Source organism: Oncorhynchus nerka, linkage group LG27 (genome assembly GCF_034236695.1).
Source record: "Oncorhynchus nerka isolate Pitt River linkage group LG27, Oner_Uvic_2.0, whole genome shotgun sequence".
In the NCBI taxonomy this organism is placed as follows: Eukaryota; Metazoa; Chordata; class Actinopteri; order Salmoniformes; family Salmonidae; genus Oncorhynchus; species Oncorhynchus nerka.
The window spans coordinates 106,761,021-106,782,549 of record NC_088422.1 but is presented as its reverse complement, the minus strand read 5'-3'; the positions used below and the strand labels follow the sequence as shown (position 1 = coordinate 106,782,549).

Below are 21,529 nucleotides of genomic sequence, written 5' to 3'. Positions count from 1 at the left end.
ATGTGGTAGTGTAAACGTGGAGCCCAGCGTACGGTTCACAATGACTGGACCTATTTGAATCATTATGGAAACTCAGACTACATGTGGTAGTGTAAACGTGGAGCCCAGCGTACGGTTCACAATGACTGGACCTATTTGAATCATTATGGAAACTCAGACTACATGTGGTAGTGTAAACGTGGAGCCCAGCGTACGGTTCACAATGACTGGACCTATTTGAATCATTATGGAAACTCAGACTACATGTGGTAGTGTAAACGTGGAGCCCAGCGTACGGTTCACAATGACTGGACCTATTTGAATCATTATGGAAACTCAGACTACATGTGGTAGTGTAAACGTGGAGCCCAGCGTACGGTTCACAATGACTGGACCTATTTGAATCATTATGGAAACTCAGACTACATGTGGTAGTGTAAACGTGGAGCCCAGCGTACGGTTCACAATGACTGGACCTATTTGAATCATTATGGAAACTCAGACTACATGTGGTAGTGTAAACGTGGAGCCCAGCGTACGGTTCACAATGACTGGACCTATTTGAATCATTATGGAAACTCAGACTACATGTGGTAGTGTAAACGTGGAGCCCAGCGTACGGTTCACAATGACTGGACCTTTTGAATCATTATGGAAACTCAGACTACATGTGGCAGTGTAAACGTGGAGCCCAGCGTACGGTTCACAATGACTGGACCTATTTGAATCATTATGGAAACTCAGACTACATGTGGTAGTAGTGTAAACGTGGAGCCCAGCGTACGGTTCACAATGACTGGACCTATTTGAATCATTATGGAAACTCAGACTACATGTGGTAGTAGTGTAAACGTGGAGCCCAGCGTACGGTTCACAATGACTGGACCTATTTGAATCATTATGGAAACTCAGACTACATGTGGTAGTGTAAACGTGGAGCCCAGCGTACGGTTCACAATGACTGGACCTATTTGAATCATTATGGAAACTCAGACTACATGTGGTAGTAGTAAACGTGGAGCCCAGCGTACGGTTCACAATGACTGGACCTATTTGAATCATTATGGAAACTCAGACTACATGTGGTAGTGTAAACGTGGAGCCCAGCGTACGGTTCACAATGACTGGACCTATTTGAATCATTATGGAAACTCAGACTACATGTGGTAGTAGTGTAAACGTGGAGCCCAGCGTACGGTTCACAATGACTGGACCTATTTGAATCATTATGGAAACTCAGACTACATGTGGTAGTAGTGTAAACGTGGAGCCCAGCGTACGGTTCACAATGACTGGACCTATTTGAATCATTATGGAAACTCAGACTACATGTGGTAGTGTAAACGTGGAGCCCAGCGTACGGTTCACAATGACTGGACCTATTTGAATCATTATGGAAACTCAGACTACATGTGGTAGTGTAAACGTGGAGCCCAGCGTACGGTTCACAATGACTGGACCTATTTGAATCATTATGGAAACTCAGACTACATGTGGTAGTAGTGTAAACGTGGAGCCCAGCGTACGGTTCACAATGACTGGACCTATTTGAATCATTATGGAAACTCAGACTACATGTGGTAGTGTAAACGTGGAGCCCAGCGTACGGTTCACAATGACTGGACCTATTTGAATCATTATGGAAACTCAGACTACATGTGGTAGTGTAAACGTGGAGCCCAGCGTACGGTTCACAATGACTGGACCTATTTGAATCATTATGGAAACTCAGACTACATGTGGTAGTGTAAACGTGGAGCCCAGCGTACGGTTCACAATGACTGGACCTATTTGAATCATTATGGAAACTCAGACTACATGTGGTAGTGTAAACGTGGAGCCCAGCGTACGGTTCACAATGACTGGACCTATTTGAATCATTATGGAAACTCAGACTACATGTGGTAGCAGTGTAAACGTGGAGCCCAGCGTACGGTTCACAATGACTGGACCTATTTGAATCATTATGGAAACTCAGACTACATGTGGTAGTGTAAACGTGGAGCCCAGCGTACGGTTCACAATGACTGGACCTATTTGAATCATTATGGAAACTCAGACTACATGTGGTAGTGTAAACGTGGAGCCCAGCGTACGGTTCACAATGACTGGACCTATTTGAATCATTATGGAAACTCAGACTACATGTGGTAGTGTAAACGTGGAGCCCAGCGTACGGTTCACAATGACTGGACCTATTTGAATCATTATGGAAACTCAGACTACATGTGGTAGTGTAAACGTGGAGCCCAGCGTACGGTTCACAATGACTGGACCTATTTGAATCATTATGGAAACTCAGACTACATGTGGTAGTGTAAACGTGGAGCCCAGCGTACGGTTCACAATGACTGGACCTATTTGAATCATTATGGAAACTCAGACTACATGTGGTAGTGTAAACGTGGAGCCCAGCGTACGGTTCACAATGACTGGACCTATTTGAATCATTATGGAAACTCAGACTACATGTGGTAGTAGTGTAAACGTGGAGCCCAGCGTACGGTTCACAATGACTGGACCTTTTGAATCATTATGGAAACTCAGACTACATGTGGTAGTGTAAACGTGGAGACCAGCGTACGGTTCACAATGACTGGACCTATTTGAATCATTATGGAAACTCAGACTACATGTGGTAGCAGTGTAAACGTGGAGCCCAGCGTACGGTTCACAATGACTGGACCTATTTGAATCATTATGGAAACTCAGACTACATGTGGTAGTAGTGTAAACGTGGAGCCCAGCGTACGGTTCACAATGACTGGACCTATTTGAATCATTATGGAAACTCAGACTACATGTGGTAGCAGTGTAAACGTGGAGCCCAGCGTACGGTTCACAATGACTGGACCTATTTGAATCATTATGGAAACTCAGACTACATGTGGTAGTGTAAACGTGGAGCCCAGCGTACGGTTCACAATGACTGGACCTATTTGAATCATTATGGAAACTCAGACTACATGTGGTAGTGTAAACGTGGAGCCCAGCGTACGGTTCACAATGACTGGACCTATTTGAATCATTATGGAAACTCAGACTACATGTGGTAGTGTAAACGTGGAGCCCAGCGTACGGTTCACAATGACTGGACCTTTGTCGTACAGTTCCAAGATTAGTGAGGATCATTCGGCTAGTTTTATATATTGTACATTTTTTTCCACCTTTAAATATCTCATGGAATTAACTTGAATATGACAACTTCGAGGATGATTCATAAATATTTTCCTAACCCTAAATAATCAGAGATCAGAGTATTTCTAAATATACTAGTTGGTCCTGAAACAGAGGCTAAGAGTCATAGCTGGCTTTCCTTCAGTAATCCATGTATTCTGAACCCATTCCCTTAATGTAGTCTAGTGAGACCACAAAATTAAATGCATTCTGAACCCATTCCCTTAATGTAGTCTAGTGAGTCCACAAAATTAAATGTATTCTGAACCCATTCCCTTAATGTAGTCTAGTGAGACCACAAAATTAAATGCATTCTGAACCCATTCCCTTAATGTAGTCTAGTGAGACCACAAAATTAAATGCATTCTGAACCCATTCCCTTAATGTAGTCTAGTGAGACCACAAAATTAAATGCATTCTGAACCCATTCCCTTAATGTAGTCTAGTGAGACCACAAAATTAAATGTATTCTGAACCCATTCCCTTAATGTATTAAATGTATTCTGAACCCAGTATTAAATGCATTCTGAACCCATTCCCTTAATGTATTAAATGCATTCTGAACCCATTCCCTTAATGTATTAAATGCATTCTGAACCCATTCCCTTAATGTATTAAATGCATTCTGAACCCATTCCCTTAATGTATTAAATGCATTCTGAACCCATTCCCTTAATGTATTAAATGCATTCTGAACCCAGTATTAAATGCATTCTGAACCCATTCCCTTAATGTATTAAATGTATTCTGAACCCATTCCCTTAATGTATTAAATGCATTCTGAACCCAGTATTAAATGCATTCTGAACCCATTCCCTTAATGTATTAAATGCATTCTGAACCCATTCCCTTAATGTATTAAATGCATTCTGAACCCAGTGTTAAATGCATTCTGAACCCATTCCCTTAATGTATTAAATGCATTCTGAACCCAGTGTTAAATGCATTCTGAACCCATTCCCTTAATGTATTAAATGCACTCCGGATTTAAAGGGGTTGTTTAAGATAAATGTACTGAAAACCCTATTTGAATGAAAACTGCACGAGAAAATCTGTTAGCCAGCAAGTGGGATGTTTTTGCAACAGTTGAATGAAATGTATTCAGCAGCGCAAGGGAACCACGCCTGCAATACCCGTTACGCACATTCATAAGGTATGTCTGAACACCAAACTATTGAGAAGCGCGTAGGAAAGACATACATTTCCTAAGTCTGAATCGGGCCCGTTAATGAATAATGGGCCAGGTATATGAAGGTTAACATTATGACCAGGATCATGTATTACCATCTGCAGGTGCTTCCAGAGGTCCTGGTAAACTGTGTTGCTGTACTTGAATGCATTCAGATACGTCTGTGGAGAAGAAATCAGGTCACATTTCAGCTTCAAAATATCAAATCACTTCTCTTTCAGTCCGTCACTCTGCATAATCATTTATTTAACCTTTATTTAACTAGGCAAGTCAGTTATTTTTAATGACGACCTACACAGGCCAAACCCGGATGACGCTGGGACAATTGTACTCCGCCCTATGGTACTCTCAATCACAGCCAGTTGTGATACAGCCTGGATTTGAACCTAGCACTGAGATGCAGTGCCGTGGGGCTCCCGAGTGGCGCAGCGGTCTGAGATGACAGGAGTGAACGACCAATCACATTCACCTGAAGAAAACAAAGACTTGCCCAATGGGACAATGAATGCAAAGCCTGCCCTAGGAAGCCCACCTTCCTGGCTGTAACGTTCATGTCCTCAAGTCTTCGCTCTTCAGCTCGCCTGAAGGAGACCGTGTCACACAATTTACAAAGACTACTGGATTCGGCTCCGACTTAGCTGTCTGTTAGTGGGGAGAGAGCAACCCAGCGAGCAACGAGGAATCTGCCCAGAAGCTGCCCTCTTCCGAGGGAGCTGATTGCCACATGGGTCTCCCGGCCACGGCCGGCATGAGTCAAGGGCCTACGGTGTCACAGGCGAACTTGAAATGCTCGACCCGCTCCACTACAGCCCCATCGATGTCCATTTCCTGTCGTCCCCGATCGTCTCCTTTGTCTTGCTCACATTGAGGGATAGGTTGCTGTCCTGGCACCACACTGCCAGGTCTCTGACCTCCTCCCTAGAGGCTGTCTCATCGTTGAGGGAGAGGTTGTTGTCCTGGCACCACACTGCCAGGTCTCTGACCTCCTCCCTAGAGGCTGTCTCATCGTTGAGGGAGAGGTTGTTGTCCTGGCACCACACTGCCAGGTCTCTGACCTCCTCCCTAGAGGCTGTCTCATCGTTGAGGGAGAGGTTGTTGTCCTGGCACCACACTGCCAGGTCTCTGACCTCCTCCCTATAGGCTGTCTCAACGTTGTCAGTGATCAGGCCTTACCACTGTGGGTCGTCAGCAAACGCAATGATGGTGTTAGAGTCCTGCTTGGCCAGACAGTCGTAAGTGAACAGGGAGTACAGGAGGGGACAAAGCACACACCCCTGAGGGGCTTAGGTGTTGAGGATCAGCGTGGCAGAAGTGTTGTTACCCACCCTTACCACCTGGGGGCGGCCCATCAGGAAGTCCAGGATCCAGTTGCAGAGGGAGGTATTTAGTCCTAGGGTCCTTAGCTTATTGATGAGCTTTGTGGGCACCATGGTGTTGAATGCTGAGCTGTAGTCAATGAACAGCATTCTCACATAGGTGTTCCTTTTGCCCAGGTAGGAAAGGGCAGTGTGGAGTGCAATAGAGATTGCGTCATCTGTGGATCTGTTTGAGCGGTATGCGAATTGGAATGTGTCTAGGGTTTCCGGGATGATGGTGTTGATGTGAGCCACGACCCAGCTTTTCAAAGCCCTTCATGGCTACCGACGTGAGTTCAATAATCTGTTAAATATGAGTATGGACCAATAACATCTACTAAATATGTGTATGGGCCAATAACATCTGTTAAATATGGACCAATAACATCTACTAAATATGGACCAATAACATCTACTAAATATGGACCAATAACATCTACTAAATATGTGTATGGACCAATAACATCTACTAAATATGGACCAATAACATCTGCTAAATATGTATGGACCAATAACATCTACTTAAATATGGACCAATAACATCTGTTAAATATGTGATGGACCAATCTGTTAAATATGGACCAATAACATCTACTAAATATGTGTATGGACCAATAACATCTACTAAATATGGACCAATAACATCTGTTAAATATGGACCAATAACATCTGATAAATATGGACCAATAACATCTGTTAAATATGGACCAATAACATCTACTAAATATGTGTATGGACCAATAACATCTACTAAATATGGACCAATAACAAAATATGTGTACAATAACTCTACTAAATATGTGTATGGACCAATAACATCTACTAAATATGTAACATCTGCTAAATATGGACCAATAACATCTACTAAATATGTGTATGGACCAATAACATCTGTTAAATATGTGTATGGACCAATAACATCTACTAAATATGTGTATGGACCAATAACATCTGTTAAATATGGACCAATAACATCTGCTAAATATGGACCAATAACATCTGTTAAATATGGACCAATAACATCTGTTAAATATGTGTATGGACCAATAACATCTACTAAATATGTGTATGGACCAATAACATCTACTAAATATGTGTATGGACCAATAACATCTACTAAATATGGACCAATAACATCTACTAAATATGTGTATGGACCAATAACATCTACTAAATATGTGTATGGACCAATAACATCTGTTAAATATGTGTATGGACCAATAACATCTGTTAAATATGAGTATGGACCAATAACATCTACTAAATATGTGTATGGACCAATAACATCTACTAAATATGGACCAATAACATCTACTAAATATGTGTATGGACCAATAACATCTGCTAAATATGTGTATGGACCAATAACATCTACTAAATATGGACCAATAACATCTACTAAATATGTGTATGGACCAATAACATCTACTAAATATGGACCAATAACATCTGTTAAATATGGACCAATAACATCTGATAAATATGGACCAATAACATCTACTAAATATGTGTATGGACCAATAACATCTACTAAATATGTGTATGGACCAATAACATCTACTAAATATGGACCAATAACATCTGTAAATATGGACCAATAACATCTACTAAATATGGACCAATAACATCTACTAAATATGTGTATGGACCAATAACATCTACTAAATATGTGTATGGACCAATAACATCTACTAAATATGTGTATGGACCAATAACATCTACTAAATATGTGTATGGACCAAACATAAATATGTGTATGGACCAATAACATCTACTAAATATGTGTATGGACCAATAACATCTGTTAAATATGGACCAATAACATCTGATAAATATGGACCAATAACATCTGTTAAATATGGACCAATAACATCTACTAAATATGTGTATGGACCAATAACATCTACTAAATATGGACCAATAACATCTACTAAATATGTGTATGGACCAATAACATCTACTAAATATGTGTATGGACCAATAACATCTACTAAATATGTGTATGGACCAATAACATCTGTTAAATATGTGTATGGACCAATAACATCTACTAAATATGTGTATGGACCAATAACATCTGTTAAATATGGACCAATAACATCTGATAAATATGGACCAATAACATCTGCTAAATATGGACCAATAACATCTGTTAAATATGTGTATGGACCAATAACATCTACTAAATATGTGTATGGACCAATAACATCTATGGACCAATAACATCTGTAAATATGGACCAAAACATCTGTAAATATGGACCAATAACATCTACTAAATATGTAACATCTAAATATGGACCAATAACATCTACTAAATAACATCTGGACCAATAACATCTGTTAAATATGTGTATGGACCAATGTATGGACCAATAACATCTGTTAAATATGTGTATGGACCAATAACATCTGTTAAATATGTGTATGGACCAATAACATCTGTTAAATATGTGTATGGACCAATAACATCTGTTAAATATGTGTATGGACCAATAACATCTGTTAAATATGTGTATGGACCAATAACATCTGTTAAATATGAGTATGGACCAATAACATCTGTTAAATATGGACCAATAACATCTACTAAATATGTGTATGGACCAATAACATCTGATAAATATGGACCAATAACATCTACTAAATATGTGTATGGACCAATAACATCTGATAAATATGGACCAATAACATCTACTAAATATGTGTATGGACCAATAACATCTGCTAAATATGTGTATGGACCAATAACATCTACTAAATATGGACCAATAACATCTGTTAAATATGGACCAATAACATCTGTTAAATATGGACCAATAACATCTGTTAAATATGTGTATGGACCAATAACATCTGCTAAATATGGACCAATAACATCTGTAAATATGGACCAATAACATCTGTTAAATATGGACCAATAACATCTACTAAATATGTGTATGGACCAATAACATCTGTTAAATATGGACCAATAACATCTGTTAAATATGGACCAATAACATCTGTTAAATATGGACCAATAACATCTGTTAAATATGTGTATGGACCAATAACATCTACTAAATATGTGTATGGACCAATAACATCTGTTAAATATGGACCAATAACATCTGCTAAATATGTGTATGGACCAATAACATCTACTAAATATGGACCAATAACATCTACTAAATATGGACCAATAACATCTACTAAATATGTGTATGGACCAATAACATCTGCTAAATATGGACCAATAACATCTACTAAATATGTGTATGGACCAATAACATCTGCTAAATATGTGTATGGACCAATAACATCTACTAAATATGTGTATGGACAACATCTGTTAAATATGTGTATGGACCAATAACATCTGTTAAATATGGACCAATAACATCTACTAAATATGTGTATGGACCAATAACATCTGCTAAATATGTGTATGGACCAATAACATCTACTAAATATGTGTATGGACCAATAACATCTGTTAAATATGTGTATGGACCAATAACATCTGTTAAATATGTGTATGGACCAATAACATCTGCTAAATATGTGTATGGACCAATAACATCTGTTAAATATGGACCAATAACATCTACTAAATATGTGTATGGACCAATAACATCTGTTAAATATGTGTATGGACCAATAACATCTGTTAAATATGTGTATGGACCAATAACATCTGCTAAATATGGACCAATAACATCTGCTAAATATGTGTATGGACCAATAACATCTACTAAATATGGACCAATAACATCTGCTAAATATGTGTATGGACCAATAACATCTACTAAATATGTGTATGGACCAATAACATCTGCTAAATATGTGTATGGACCAATAACATCTACTAAATATGTGTATGGACCAATAACATCTGCTAAATATGGACCAATAACATCTGCTAAATATGTGTATGGACCAATAACATCTACTAAATATGTGTATGGACCAATAACATCTGCTAAATATGTGTATGGACCAATAACATCTGCTAAATATGTGTATGGACCAATAACATCTACTAAATATGAGTATGGACCAATAACATCTGTTAAATATGTGTATGGACCAATAACATCTACTAAATATGTGTATGGACCAATAACATCTACTAAATATGTGTATGGACCAATAACATCTACTAAATATGGACCAATAACATCTGCTAAATATGAGTATGGACCAATAACATCTGTTAAATATGGACCAATAACATCTGCTAAATATGTGTATGGACCAATAACATCTGTTAAATATGGACCAATAACATCTGATAAATATGGACCAATAACATCTGTTAAATATGGACCAATAACATCTGTTAAATATGGACCAATAACATCTACTAAATATGGACCAATAACATCTGCTAAATATGAGTATGGACCAATAACATCTGCTAAATATGAGTATGGACCAATAACATCTGTTAAATATGTGTATGGACCAATAACATCTGCTAAATATGGACCAATAACATCTGTTAAATATGTGTATGGACCAATAACATCTACTAAATATGGACCAATAACATCTACTAAATATGAGTAAATATGGACCAATAACATCTGTAAATATGGACCAATAACATCTGTTAAATATGGACCAATAACATCTACTAAATATGGATGGACCAATAACATCTACTAAATATGGACCAATAACATCTGTAAATATGGACCAATAACATCTGTTAAATATGGACCAATAACATCTACTAAATATGGATGGACCAATAACATCTGTTAAATATGTGTATGGACCAATAACATCTGCTAAATATGGATGGACCAATAACATCTGTTAAATATGGACCAATAACATCTGTTAAATATGGACCAATAACATCTGTTAAATATGGACCAATAACATCTACTAAATATGTGTATGGACCAATAACATCTGTTAAATATGGACCAATAACATCTGTTAAATATGGACCAATAACATCTACTAAATATGTGTATGGACCAATAACATCTACTAAATATGTGTATGGACCAATAACATCTGTTAAATATGTGTATGGACCAATAACATCTACTAAATATGTGTATGGACCAATAACATCTACTAAATATGGACCAATAACATCTGTTAAATATGGACCAATAACATCTGTTAAATATGGACCAATAACATCTGTTAAATAACATCTGAAATATGGACCAATAACATCTACTAAATAACATCTGTAAATATGGACCAATAACATCTGTTAAATATGGACTAACATCTAAATATGTTAAATATGGACCAATAACATCTACTAAATATGTGTATGGACCAATAACATCTACTAAATATGTGTATGGACCAATAACATCTACTAAATATGTGTATGGACCAATAAAATTTGATCTGGATTTGATTTGAAATGATTGCGAGCTCCGGTGTCATGGCCAGGAAGGTGTGGCTTCTGAGGGCGGGCTCTACATTCATTGGCCCATTGGGTGTGTTTTTTAGTTTTCTTCAGGTGAATGTGATTGGTCGTTGACTCCCCATAGCATGTTATACCTCGTTCCCTCCTTCAGGGAGCAGTAGTTATATTCGTAACTGTAAGTTCTCACTTTTATATGTGTCACTCATATATATATATATATACACACTGCTCAAAAAAAATAAAGCTCAAATGGTCAGAAACAGACTCCATGAGGGTGGTATGAGGGCCCGACGTCCACAGGTGGGGGTTGTGCTTACAGCCCAACACCGTGCAGGACGTTTGACATTTGCCAGAGAACACAAAGATTGGCAAAATTCGCCTCTGGCGCCCTGTGCTCTTCACAGATGAAAGCAGGTTCACACTGAGCACGTGACAGACGTGACAGAGTTTGGAGACGCCGTGGAGAACGTTCTGCTGCCTGCAACATCCTCCAGCATGACCGGTTTGGGGGTGGGTCAGTCATAGTGTGGGGTGGCATTTCTCTGGGGGGCCGCACAGCCCTCCACGTGCTCGCCAGAGGTAGCTTGACTGCCATTAGGCAACGAGATGAGATCCCCAGACCCCTTGTGAGACCATATGCTGGTGCAGTTCTGGCCCTGGGTTCCTCCTATTGCAAGACAATGCTAGACCTCATGTGGCTGGAGTGTGTCAGCAGTTCCTGCAAGAGGAAGGCATTGATGCAATGGACTGGCCGGCCCGTTCCCCAGACCTGAATCCAATTGAGACATCTGGGACATCCATCCACCAACGCCACGTTGCACCGCAGACTGTCCAGGAGTTGGCGGATGCTTTAGTCCAGGTCTGGGAGGAGATCCCTCAGGAGACCATCCGCCACCTCATCAGGAGCATGCCCAGGCGTTGTAGGGAGGTCATACAGGAGGCCACACACACTACTGAGCCTCATTTTGACTTGTTTTAAAGACATTACATCAAAGTTGGATCAGCCTGTAGTGTGGTTTTCCACTTTCATTTTGAGTGTGACGCCAAATCCAGACCTCCATGGGTTGATAAATTTGATTTCCATTGATAATTTCTACGTGATTTTGTTGTCAGCACATTCAACTATGTAAAGAAAAAAGTATTTAATAAGAATATTTAATTCATTCAGATCTAGGATGTGTTATTTTAGTGTTCCCTTTATTTTTTTGAGCAGTGTATATAAATCTAAACAAAATGATGTGGAACAAAATATAATAATTAGACATGTACATAAACATTACTCACGCTAAGTCCTCGGGCGAAGACCGGCTCTGTCAAGAACTCAGACAGCATCCTCAGAACTGCAGCTCCCTAGGAGGAAGAGAACACAGGATATAAGAAATAAAACGTCTGACTTGTCATGGCCCAGTACAGCCTGCCGCTCTCGCCCGAATCAAAATCTCTACGAGAAATGCAGACAGAAAATGATTTAATTTCCTTGAGGACATGTGACATTTGCTATTTCAAAGTAATTCCGATTATTTTATTTCAAGTTGACTAAAACCCAGATGATTTTGACCCAGGTGATTTTGACCCAGGTGATTCTGACCCAGATTACTTTGACCCAGGTGACTTTGACCCCGGTGACTTTGACCCAGGTGATTTTGACCCAGATGATTTTGACCCAGGTGACTTTGACCCAGGTGAATGTGGCATGCTGTGCTGTGTTGTGAAGCCAGTAGGTTGCCAGTAAGAAGTGTGATTAGAAGCATACCTTGCTGTAGGTGATGGTGTCAAACAGCTCACTGATCTGTGCAGGCCTCACGATGTCTTCCTCTTTAGCAGAGAGAGGATGAGAGGAGGCCAGCGCGTCTACAGACATCGCCCCGTGCACCTCCTTCAGCACTATCAGGTCTGTCTGTGGAGACATCAGGCCTTCGCTTTTAACCTTTCACTTGTACCGGCAGATGGAATTTGGAGAGCAGATTTCTTTGTGGATTAAATCCTTGAGAAAGGTATATTTGGAGAGCAGATTTCTTTGTGGGTTAAATCCTTGAGAAAGGTATATTTGGAGAGCAGATTTCTTTGTGGGTTAAATCCTTGAGAAAGGTATATTTGGAGAGCAGATTTCTTTGTGGATTAAATCCTTGAGAAGGGTATATTTGGAGAGCTGTGCAACAGTTCAAGTTGTAATGTACATGTTTTTATCTCAAGTCAAGTTAGGAGTCATTCAGATATGATGAAAGGAAAGACTCACTACGTTCCACGTGGGTTCAGCAGAGTTGGCCCCAAGATACGAGACGTAGGAGGCAAAGCCCTCGTTGAGCCACAGGTCATTCCACCACTTCATGGTCACCAGGTTACCAAACCACTGTGGACATATAAACCTTATTCAGCCAGTGGAATAGAGGGACAGGACACAGGGTGCAGAGAGGAGAGGGACAGGACACAGTATATTATAGTATTGACTGTAATACAGACCAGGCAGCCAGCTGCAGCCTCTCAGTATATTATAGTATTGACTGTAATACAGACTCTCAGTATATTATAGTATTGACTGTAATACAGACCAGGCAGCCAGCAGCAGCCTCTCAGTATATTATAGTATTGACTGTAATACAGACTCTCAGTATATTATAGTATTGACCGTAATACAGCCTCTCAGTATATTATAGTATTGACTGTAATACAGACCAGGCAGCCAGCAGCAGCCTCTCAGTATATTATAGTATTGACTGTAATACAGACTCTCAGTATATTATAGTATTGACCGTAATACAGCCTCTCAGTATATTATAGTATTGACTGTAATACAGACCAGGGCAGCCAGCTGCAGCCTCTCAGTATATTATAGTATTGACTGTAATACAGACTCTCAGTATATTATAGTATTGACTGTAATACAGACTCTCAGTATATTATAGTATTGACTGTAATACAGACTCTCAGTATATTATAGTATTGACTGTAATACAGACTCTCAGTATATTATAGTATTGACTGTAATACAGACTCTCAGTATATTATAGTATTGACTGTAATACAGCCTCTCAGTATATTATAGTATTGACTGTAATACAGACTCTCAGTATATTAGACTATATTATAGTATTGACTGTAATACAGCCTCTCAGTATATTATAGTATTGACTGTAATACAGACTCTCAGTATATTAGAGTATTGACTGTAATACAGCCTCTCAGTATATTATATTATTGACTGTAATACAGACCATGTGAGCCAGTTCATGAGAGATGACCGTAGCGATCCACTCTTTGTCCCCATTGGACGAGCTGGCAGGGTTGTAGAGCAGGGCTGTCTCTCTGTAGGTGATCAGACCCCAGTTCTCCATGGCTCCGGCGCTGAAGTCAGGCAGAGCTATCTGGTCTACAGGGGAAAAGAGCTGAAATATCCATTACAGCACTTAACAATTGTTGTGAGTCTCAAATGGTGTCCTATTCCTTATATAGTGCACTACTTTAGCCTAGAGGCCTATGGGCCCTGGTCAAAGGTAGGGTCACTACAAAGGGAATAGGGTGCCATTTGGGACCCATTAGGAATCTCTCTTCAACAACAGACAGGGATTCCGAGAGGAAGAGTATTACTCTTTAAGTATTACCTGATTTGGTCAGAGGATAGCTTGAGCTGTAGTAGTTTTCAAAGAACTCCAGGATTGGTCCAGTTTTTTCGAGGGCGTAATCTCCCTGGCCCTCAGCAATGGCCTGTTTACGAGCCCAAATCCTGATCTGGAAAATAAAGACATGTTTTCCCTCATGACACCCTGTACCCTGGGGCCTCATTTATAAGCATCCTGTACCCTGGGGCCTCATTTATAAACATCCTGTACCCTGGGGCCTCATTTATAAACATCCTGTACCCTGGGGCCTCATTTATAAAACACCCTGTACCCTGGGGCCTCATTTATAAAACATCCTGTACCCTGGGCCTCATTTATAAACATCCTGTACCTTGGGGCCTCATTTATAAACATCCTGTACCCTGGGGCCTCATTTATAAAACACCCTGTACCCTGGGCCTCATTTATAAAACACCCTGTACCCTGGGGCCTCAGTTATAAAACACCCTGTACCCTGGGGCCTCATTTATAAAACACCCTGTAACCTGGGCCTCATTTATAAACATCCTGTACCCTGGGGCCTCATTTATAAACATCCTGTACCCTGGGGCCTCATTTATAAAACACCCTGTACCCTGGGCCTCATTTATAAACATCCTATACCCTGGGGCCTCATTTATAAACATCCTGTACCCTGGGGCCTCATTTATAAAACATCCTGTACCCTGGGGCCTCATTTATAAACACCCTGTACCCTGGGGCCTCATTTATAAACATCCTGTACCCTGGGCCCTCATTTATAAACATCCTGTACCCTGGGGCCTCATTTATAAACATCCTGTACCCTGGGGCCTCATTTATAAAACATCCTGTACCCTGGGGCCTCATTCAAAAACATCCTGTACCCTGGGGCCTCATTCATAAAACATCCTGTACCCTGGGGCCTCATTCATAAAACACCCTGTACCCTGGGCTCTCATTTATAAAACACCCTGTACCCTGGGCTCTCATTTATAAAACACCCTGTACCTTGGGGCCTCAGTTATAAAACATCCTGTACCCTGGGGCCTCAGTTATAAAACACCCTGTACCCTGGGGCCTCAGTTATAAAACACCCTGTACCCTGGGGCCTCATTTATAAAACACCCTGTACCCTGGGGCCTCAGTTATAAAACATCCTGTACCCTGGGGCCTCATTTATAAAACATCCTGTACCCTGGGGCCTCAGTTATAAAACATCCTGTACCCTGGGGCCTCAGTTATAAAACATCCTGTACCCTGGGGCCTCAGTTATAAAACATCCTGTACCCTGGGGCCTCGTTTATAAAACACCCTGTACCCTGGGGCCTCATTTATAAAACATCCTGTACCCTGGGGCCTCATTTATAAACACCCTGTACCCTGGGGCCTCATTTATAAAACACCCTGTACCCTGGGGCCTCATTTATAAAACATCCTGTACCCTGGGGCCTCAGTTATAAAACATCCTGTACCCTGGGGCCTCAGTTATAAAACATCCTGTACCCTGGGGCCTCAGTTATAAAACATCCTGTACCCTGGGGCCTCAGTTATAAAACATCCTGTACCCTGGGGCCTCGTTTATAAAACACCCTGTACCCTGGGGCCTCATTTATAAATCATCCTGTACCCTGGGGCCTCATTTATAAACACCCTGTACCCTGGGGCCTCATTTATAAAACATTGTGTACCCTGGGGCCTCATTTATAAAACATCCTGTACCCTGGGGCCTCATTTATAAACATCCTGTACCCTGGGGCCTCATTTATAAACATCCTGTACCCTGGGGCCTCATTTATAAAACACCCTGTACCCTGGGCCTCATTTATAAAACACCCTGTACCCTGGGGCCTCAGTTATAAAACACCCTGTACCCTGGGGCCTCATTTATAAAACACCCTGTACATTTATAAAACATCCTGTAACCTGGGCCTCATTTATAAACATCCTGTACCCTGGGGCCTCATTTATAAACATCCTGTACCCTGGGGCCTCATTTATAAACATCCTGTACCCTGGGCCTCATTTATAAAACACCCTGTACCCTGGGCCTCATTTATAAACATCCTGTACCCTGGGGCCTCATTTATAAACATCCTGTACCCTGGGGCCTCATTTATAAAACATCCTGTACCCTGGGGCCTCATTTATAAAACATCCTGTACCCTGGGGCCTCATTTATAAAACATCCTGTACCCTGGGGCCTCATTTATAAACATCCTGTACCCTGGGGCCTCAGTTATAAAACATCCTGTACCCTGGGGCCTCATTTATAAAACACCCTGTACCCTGGGGCCTCATTTATAAAACACCCTGTACCCTGGGGCCTCATTTATAAAACACCCTGTACCCTGGGGCCTCATTTATAAAACACCCTGTACCCTGGGGCCTCATTTATAAAACATCCTGTACCCTGGGGCCTCAGTTATAAAACATCCTGTACCCTGGGGCCTCAGTTATAAAACATCCTGTACCCTGGGGCCTCATTTATAAAACACCCTGTACCCTGGGGCCTCATTTATAAAACATCCTGTACCCTGGGGCCTCATTTATAAAACACCCTGTACCCTGGGGCCTCATTTATAAAACATCCTGTACCCTGGGGCCTCATTTATAAAACATCCTGTACCCTGGGGCCTCAGTTATAAAACATCCTGTACCCTGGGGCCTCAGTTATAAAACATCCTGTACCCTGGGGCCTCATTTATAAAACATCCTGTACCCTGGGGCCTCATTTATAAAACATCCTGTACCCTGGGGCCTCATTTATAAAACACCCTGTACCCTGGGGCCTCATTTATAAAACATCCTGTACCCTGGGGCCTCATTTATAAAACATCCTGTACCCTGGGGCCTCATTTATAAAACATTGTGTACCCTGGGGCCTCATTTATAAAACATCCTGTACCCTGGGGCCTCATTTATAAACATCCTGTACCCTGGGGCCTCATTTATAAACATCCTGTACCCTGGGGCCTCATTTATAAAACATCCTGTACCCTGGGGCCTCATTTATAAAACACCCTGTACCCTGGGGCCTCATTTATAAAACACCCTGTACCCTGGGGCCTCATTTATAAAACATCCTGTACCCTGGGGCCTCATTTATAAACATCCTGTACCCTGGGGCCTCATTTATAAACATCCTGTACCCTGGGGCCTCATTTATAAACATCCTGTACCCTGGGGCCTCATTTATAAAACACCCTGTACCCTGGGCCTCATTTATAAACACCCTGTACCCTGGGGCCTCATTTATAAACATCCTGTACCCTGGGGCCTCATTTATAAACATCCTGTACCCTGGGGCCTCATTTATAAAACATCCTGTACCCTGGGGCCTCATTTATAAACACCCTGTACCCTGGGGCCTCATTTATAAACACCCTGTAACCTGGGGCCTCAGTTATAAAACACCCTGTACCCTGGTGCCTCATTTATAAACACCCTGTACCCTGGGGTCTCATTTATAAAACACCCTGTACCCTGGGGCCTCATTTATAAACACCCTGTACCCTGGGTCCTCATTTATTAAACATCCTGTACCCTGGGGTCTCATTTATAAAACATCCTGTACCCTGGGGTCTCATTTATAAAACATCCTGTACCCTGGGGCCTCATTTATAAAACATCCTGTACCCTGGGGCCTCATTTATAAACACCCTGTACCCTGGGGTCTCATTTATAAAACATCCTGTACCCTGGGGCCTCATTTATAAAACACCCTGTACCCTGGGGACTCATGTATAAACATCCTGTACCCTGGGGCCATCCTGTACCCTGGGGCCATCCTGTACCCTGGGGCCATCCTGTACCCTGGGGCCATCTTGTACCCTGGGGCCTCATTTATAAAACATCCTGTACCCTGGGGCCATCCTGTACCCTGGGGCCTCATTTATAAAACATCCTGTACCCTGGGCTCTCATTTATAAAACATCCTGTACCCTGGGGCCTCATTTATAAAACATCCTGTACCTTGGGGCCTCATTTATAAAACATCCTGTACCCTGGGGCCATCCTGTACCCTGGGGCCTCATTTATAAAACATCCTGTACCCTGGGGCCTCATTTATAAAACACCCTGTACCCTGGGCCTCATTTATAAACACCCTGTACCCTGGGGCCTCATTTATAAACATCCTGTACCCTGGGCCCTCATTTATAAACATCCTGTACCCTGGGGCCTCATTTATAAAACATCCTGTACCCTGGGGCCTCATTTATAAAACATCCTGTACCCTGGGGCCTCATTCATAAAACATCCTGTACCCTGGGGCCTCATTCATAAAACATCCTGTACCCTGGGGCCTCATTCATAAAACACCCTGTACCCTGGGCTCTCATTTATAAAACACCCTGTACCCTGGGCTCTCATTTATAAAACACCCTGTACCTTGGGGCCTCAGTTATAAAACATCCTGTACCCTGGGGCCTCAGTTATAAAACACCCTGTACCCTGGGGCCTCAGTTATAAAACACCCTGTACCCTGGGGCCTCATTTATAAAACACCCTGTACCCTGGGGCCTCAGTTATAAAACATCCTGTACCCTGGGGCCTCATTTATAAAACATCCTGTACCCTGGGGCCTCAGTTATAAAACATCCTGTACCCTGGGGCCTCAGTTATAAAACATCCTGTACCCTGGGGTCTCAGTTATAAAACATCCTGTACCCTGGGGCCTCGTTTATAAAACACCCTGTACCCTGGGGCCTCATTTATAAAACATCCTGTACCCTGGGGCCTCATTTATAAACACCCTGTACCCTGGGGCCTCATTTATAAAACACCCTGTACCCTGGGGCCTCATTTATAAAACATCCTGTACCCTGGGGCCTCAGTTATAAAACATCCTGTACCCTGGGGCCTCAGTTATAAAACATCCTGTACCCTGGGGCCTCAGTTATAAAACATCCTGTACCCTGGGGCCTCGTTTATAAAACACCCTGTACCCTGGGGCCTCATTTATAAAACATCCTGTACCCTGGGGCCTCATTTATAAACACCCTGTACCCTGGGGCCTCATTTATAAAACATTGTGTACCCTGGGGCCTCATTTATAAAACATCCTGTACCCTGGGGCCTCATTTATAAACATCCTGTACCCTGGGGCCTCATTTATAAACATCCTGTACCCTGGGGCCTCATTTATAAACATCCTGTACCCTGGGGCCTCATTTATAAAACACCCTGTACCCTGGGCCTCATTTATAAAACACCCTGTACCCTGGGGCCTCAGTTATAAAACACCCTGTACCCTGGGGCCTCATTTATAAAACACCCTGTAACCTGGGCCTCATTTATAAACATCCTGTACCCTGGGGCCTCATTTATAAACATCCTGTACCCTGGGGCCTCATTTATAAACATCCTGTACCCTGGGGCCTCATTTATAAAACACCCTGTACCCTGGGCCTCATTTATAAACACCCTGTACCCTGGGGCCTCATTTATAAACATCCTGTACCCTGGGGCCTCATTTATAAACATCCTGTACCCTGGGGCCTCATTTATAAAACATCCTGTACCCTGGGGCCTCATTTATAAACACCCTGTACCCTGGGGCCTCATTTATAAACACCCTGTAACCTGGGGCCTCAGTTATAAAACAGCCTGTACCCTGGTGCCTCATTTATAAACACCCTGTACCCTGGGGTCTCATTTATAAAACACCCTGTACCCTGGGGCCTCATTTATAAACACCCTGTACCCTGGGGCCTCATTTATAAAACATCCTGTACCCTGGGGTCTCATTTATAAAACATCCTGTACCCTGGGGTCTCATTTATAAAACATCCTGTACCCTGGGGCCTCATTTATAAAACATCCTGTACCCTGGGGCCTCATTTATAAACACCCTGTACCCTGGGGTCTCATTTATAAAACATCCTGTACCCTGGGGCCTCATTTATAAAACACCCTGTACCCTGGGGCCTCATGTATAAACATCCTGTACCCTGGGGCCATCCTGTACCCTGGGGCCATCCTGTACCCTGGGGCCATCTTGTACCCTGGGGCCTCATTTATAAAACATCCTGTACCTTGGGGCCTCATTTATAAAACATCCTGTACCCTGGGGCCATCCTGTACCCTGGGGCCTCATTTATAAAACATCCTGTACCCTGGGCTCTCATTTATAAAACATCATGTACCCTGGGGCCTCATTTATAAAACATCCTGTACCCTGGGCTCTCATTTATAAACACCCTGTACCCTGGGGCCTCATTTATAAAACATCCTGTACCCTGGGCTCTCATTTATAAACACCCTGTACCCTGGGGTCTCATTTATAAACACCCTGTACCCTGGGGCCTCATTTATAAACATCCTGTACCCTGGGGCCTCATTTATAAAACACCCTGTACCCTGGGCTCTCATTTATAAAACACCCTGTACCCTGGGGCCTCATTTATAAAACATCCTGTACCCTGGGGCCTCATTTATAAAACATCCTGTACCCTGGGGCCTCATTTATAAAACATCCTGTACCCTGGGGCCTCATTTATAAACACCCTGTACCCTGGGGCCTCATTTATAAACATCCTGTACCCTGGGGCCTCATTTATAAAACATCCTGTACCCTGGGGCCTCATTCATAAAACACCCTGTACCCTGGGGCCTCATTTATAAAACATCCTGTACCCTGGGGCATCATTTATAAAACATCCTGTATCCTGGGGCCTCATTTATAAAACATCCTGTACCCTGGGGCCTCATTTATAAACATCCTGTACCCTGGGGCCTCATTTATAAAACATCCTGTACCCTGGGGCCTCATTTATAAAACATCTTGTACCCTGGGGCCTCATTCATAAAACATCCTGTACCCTGGGGCCTCATTTATAAACATCCTGTACCCTGGGGTCTCATTT

General features: G+C 41.9%; 1 protein-coding gene across 1 annotated transcript in view; it reads right to left on the bottom strand.

The window, feature by feature from the left end:
- LOC135565451 (aminopeptidase N-like) overlaps positions 1-21,529 on the bottom strand; it is a 98,510-nt gene that overhangs the window by 52,030 nt on the left and 24,951 nt on the right. The window contains exons 4-9 of the mRNA XM_065012509.1: positions 14,685-14,811; positions 14,298-14,452; positions 13,322-13,435; positions 12,839-12,982; positions 12,370-12,435; positions 4,441-4,506 (exon numbers count right to left, since the gene is read on the bottom strand). Of these exons, the coding sequence (XP_064868581.1) occupies positions 4,441-4,506; positions 12,370-12,435; positions 12,839-12,982; positions 13,322-13,435; positions 14,298-14,452; positions 14,685-14,811 (672 nt within the window). The remainder of the gene's footprint in view (positions 1-4,440; positions 4,507-12,369; positions 12,436-12,838; positions 12,983-13,321; positions 13,436-14,297; positions 14,453-14,684; positions 14,812-21,529) is intronic.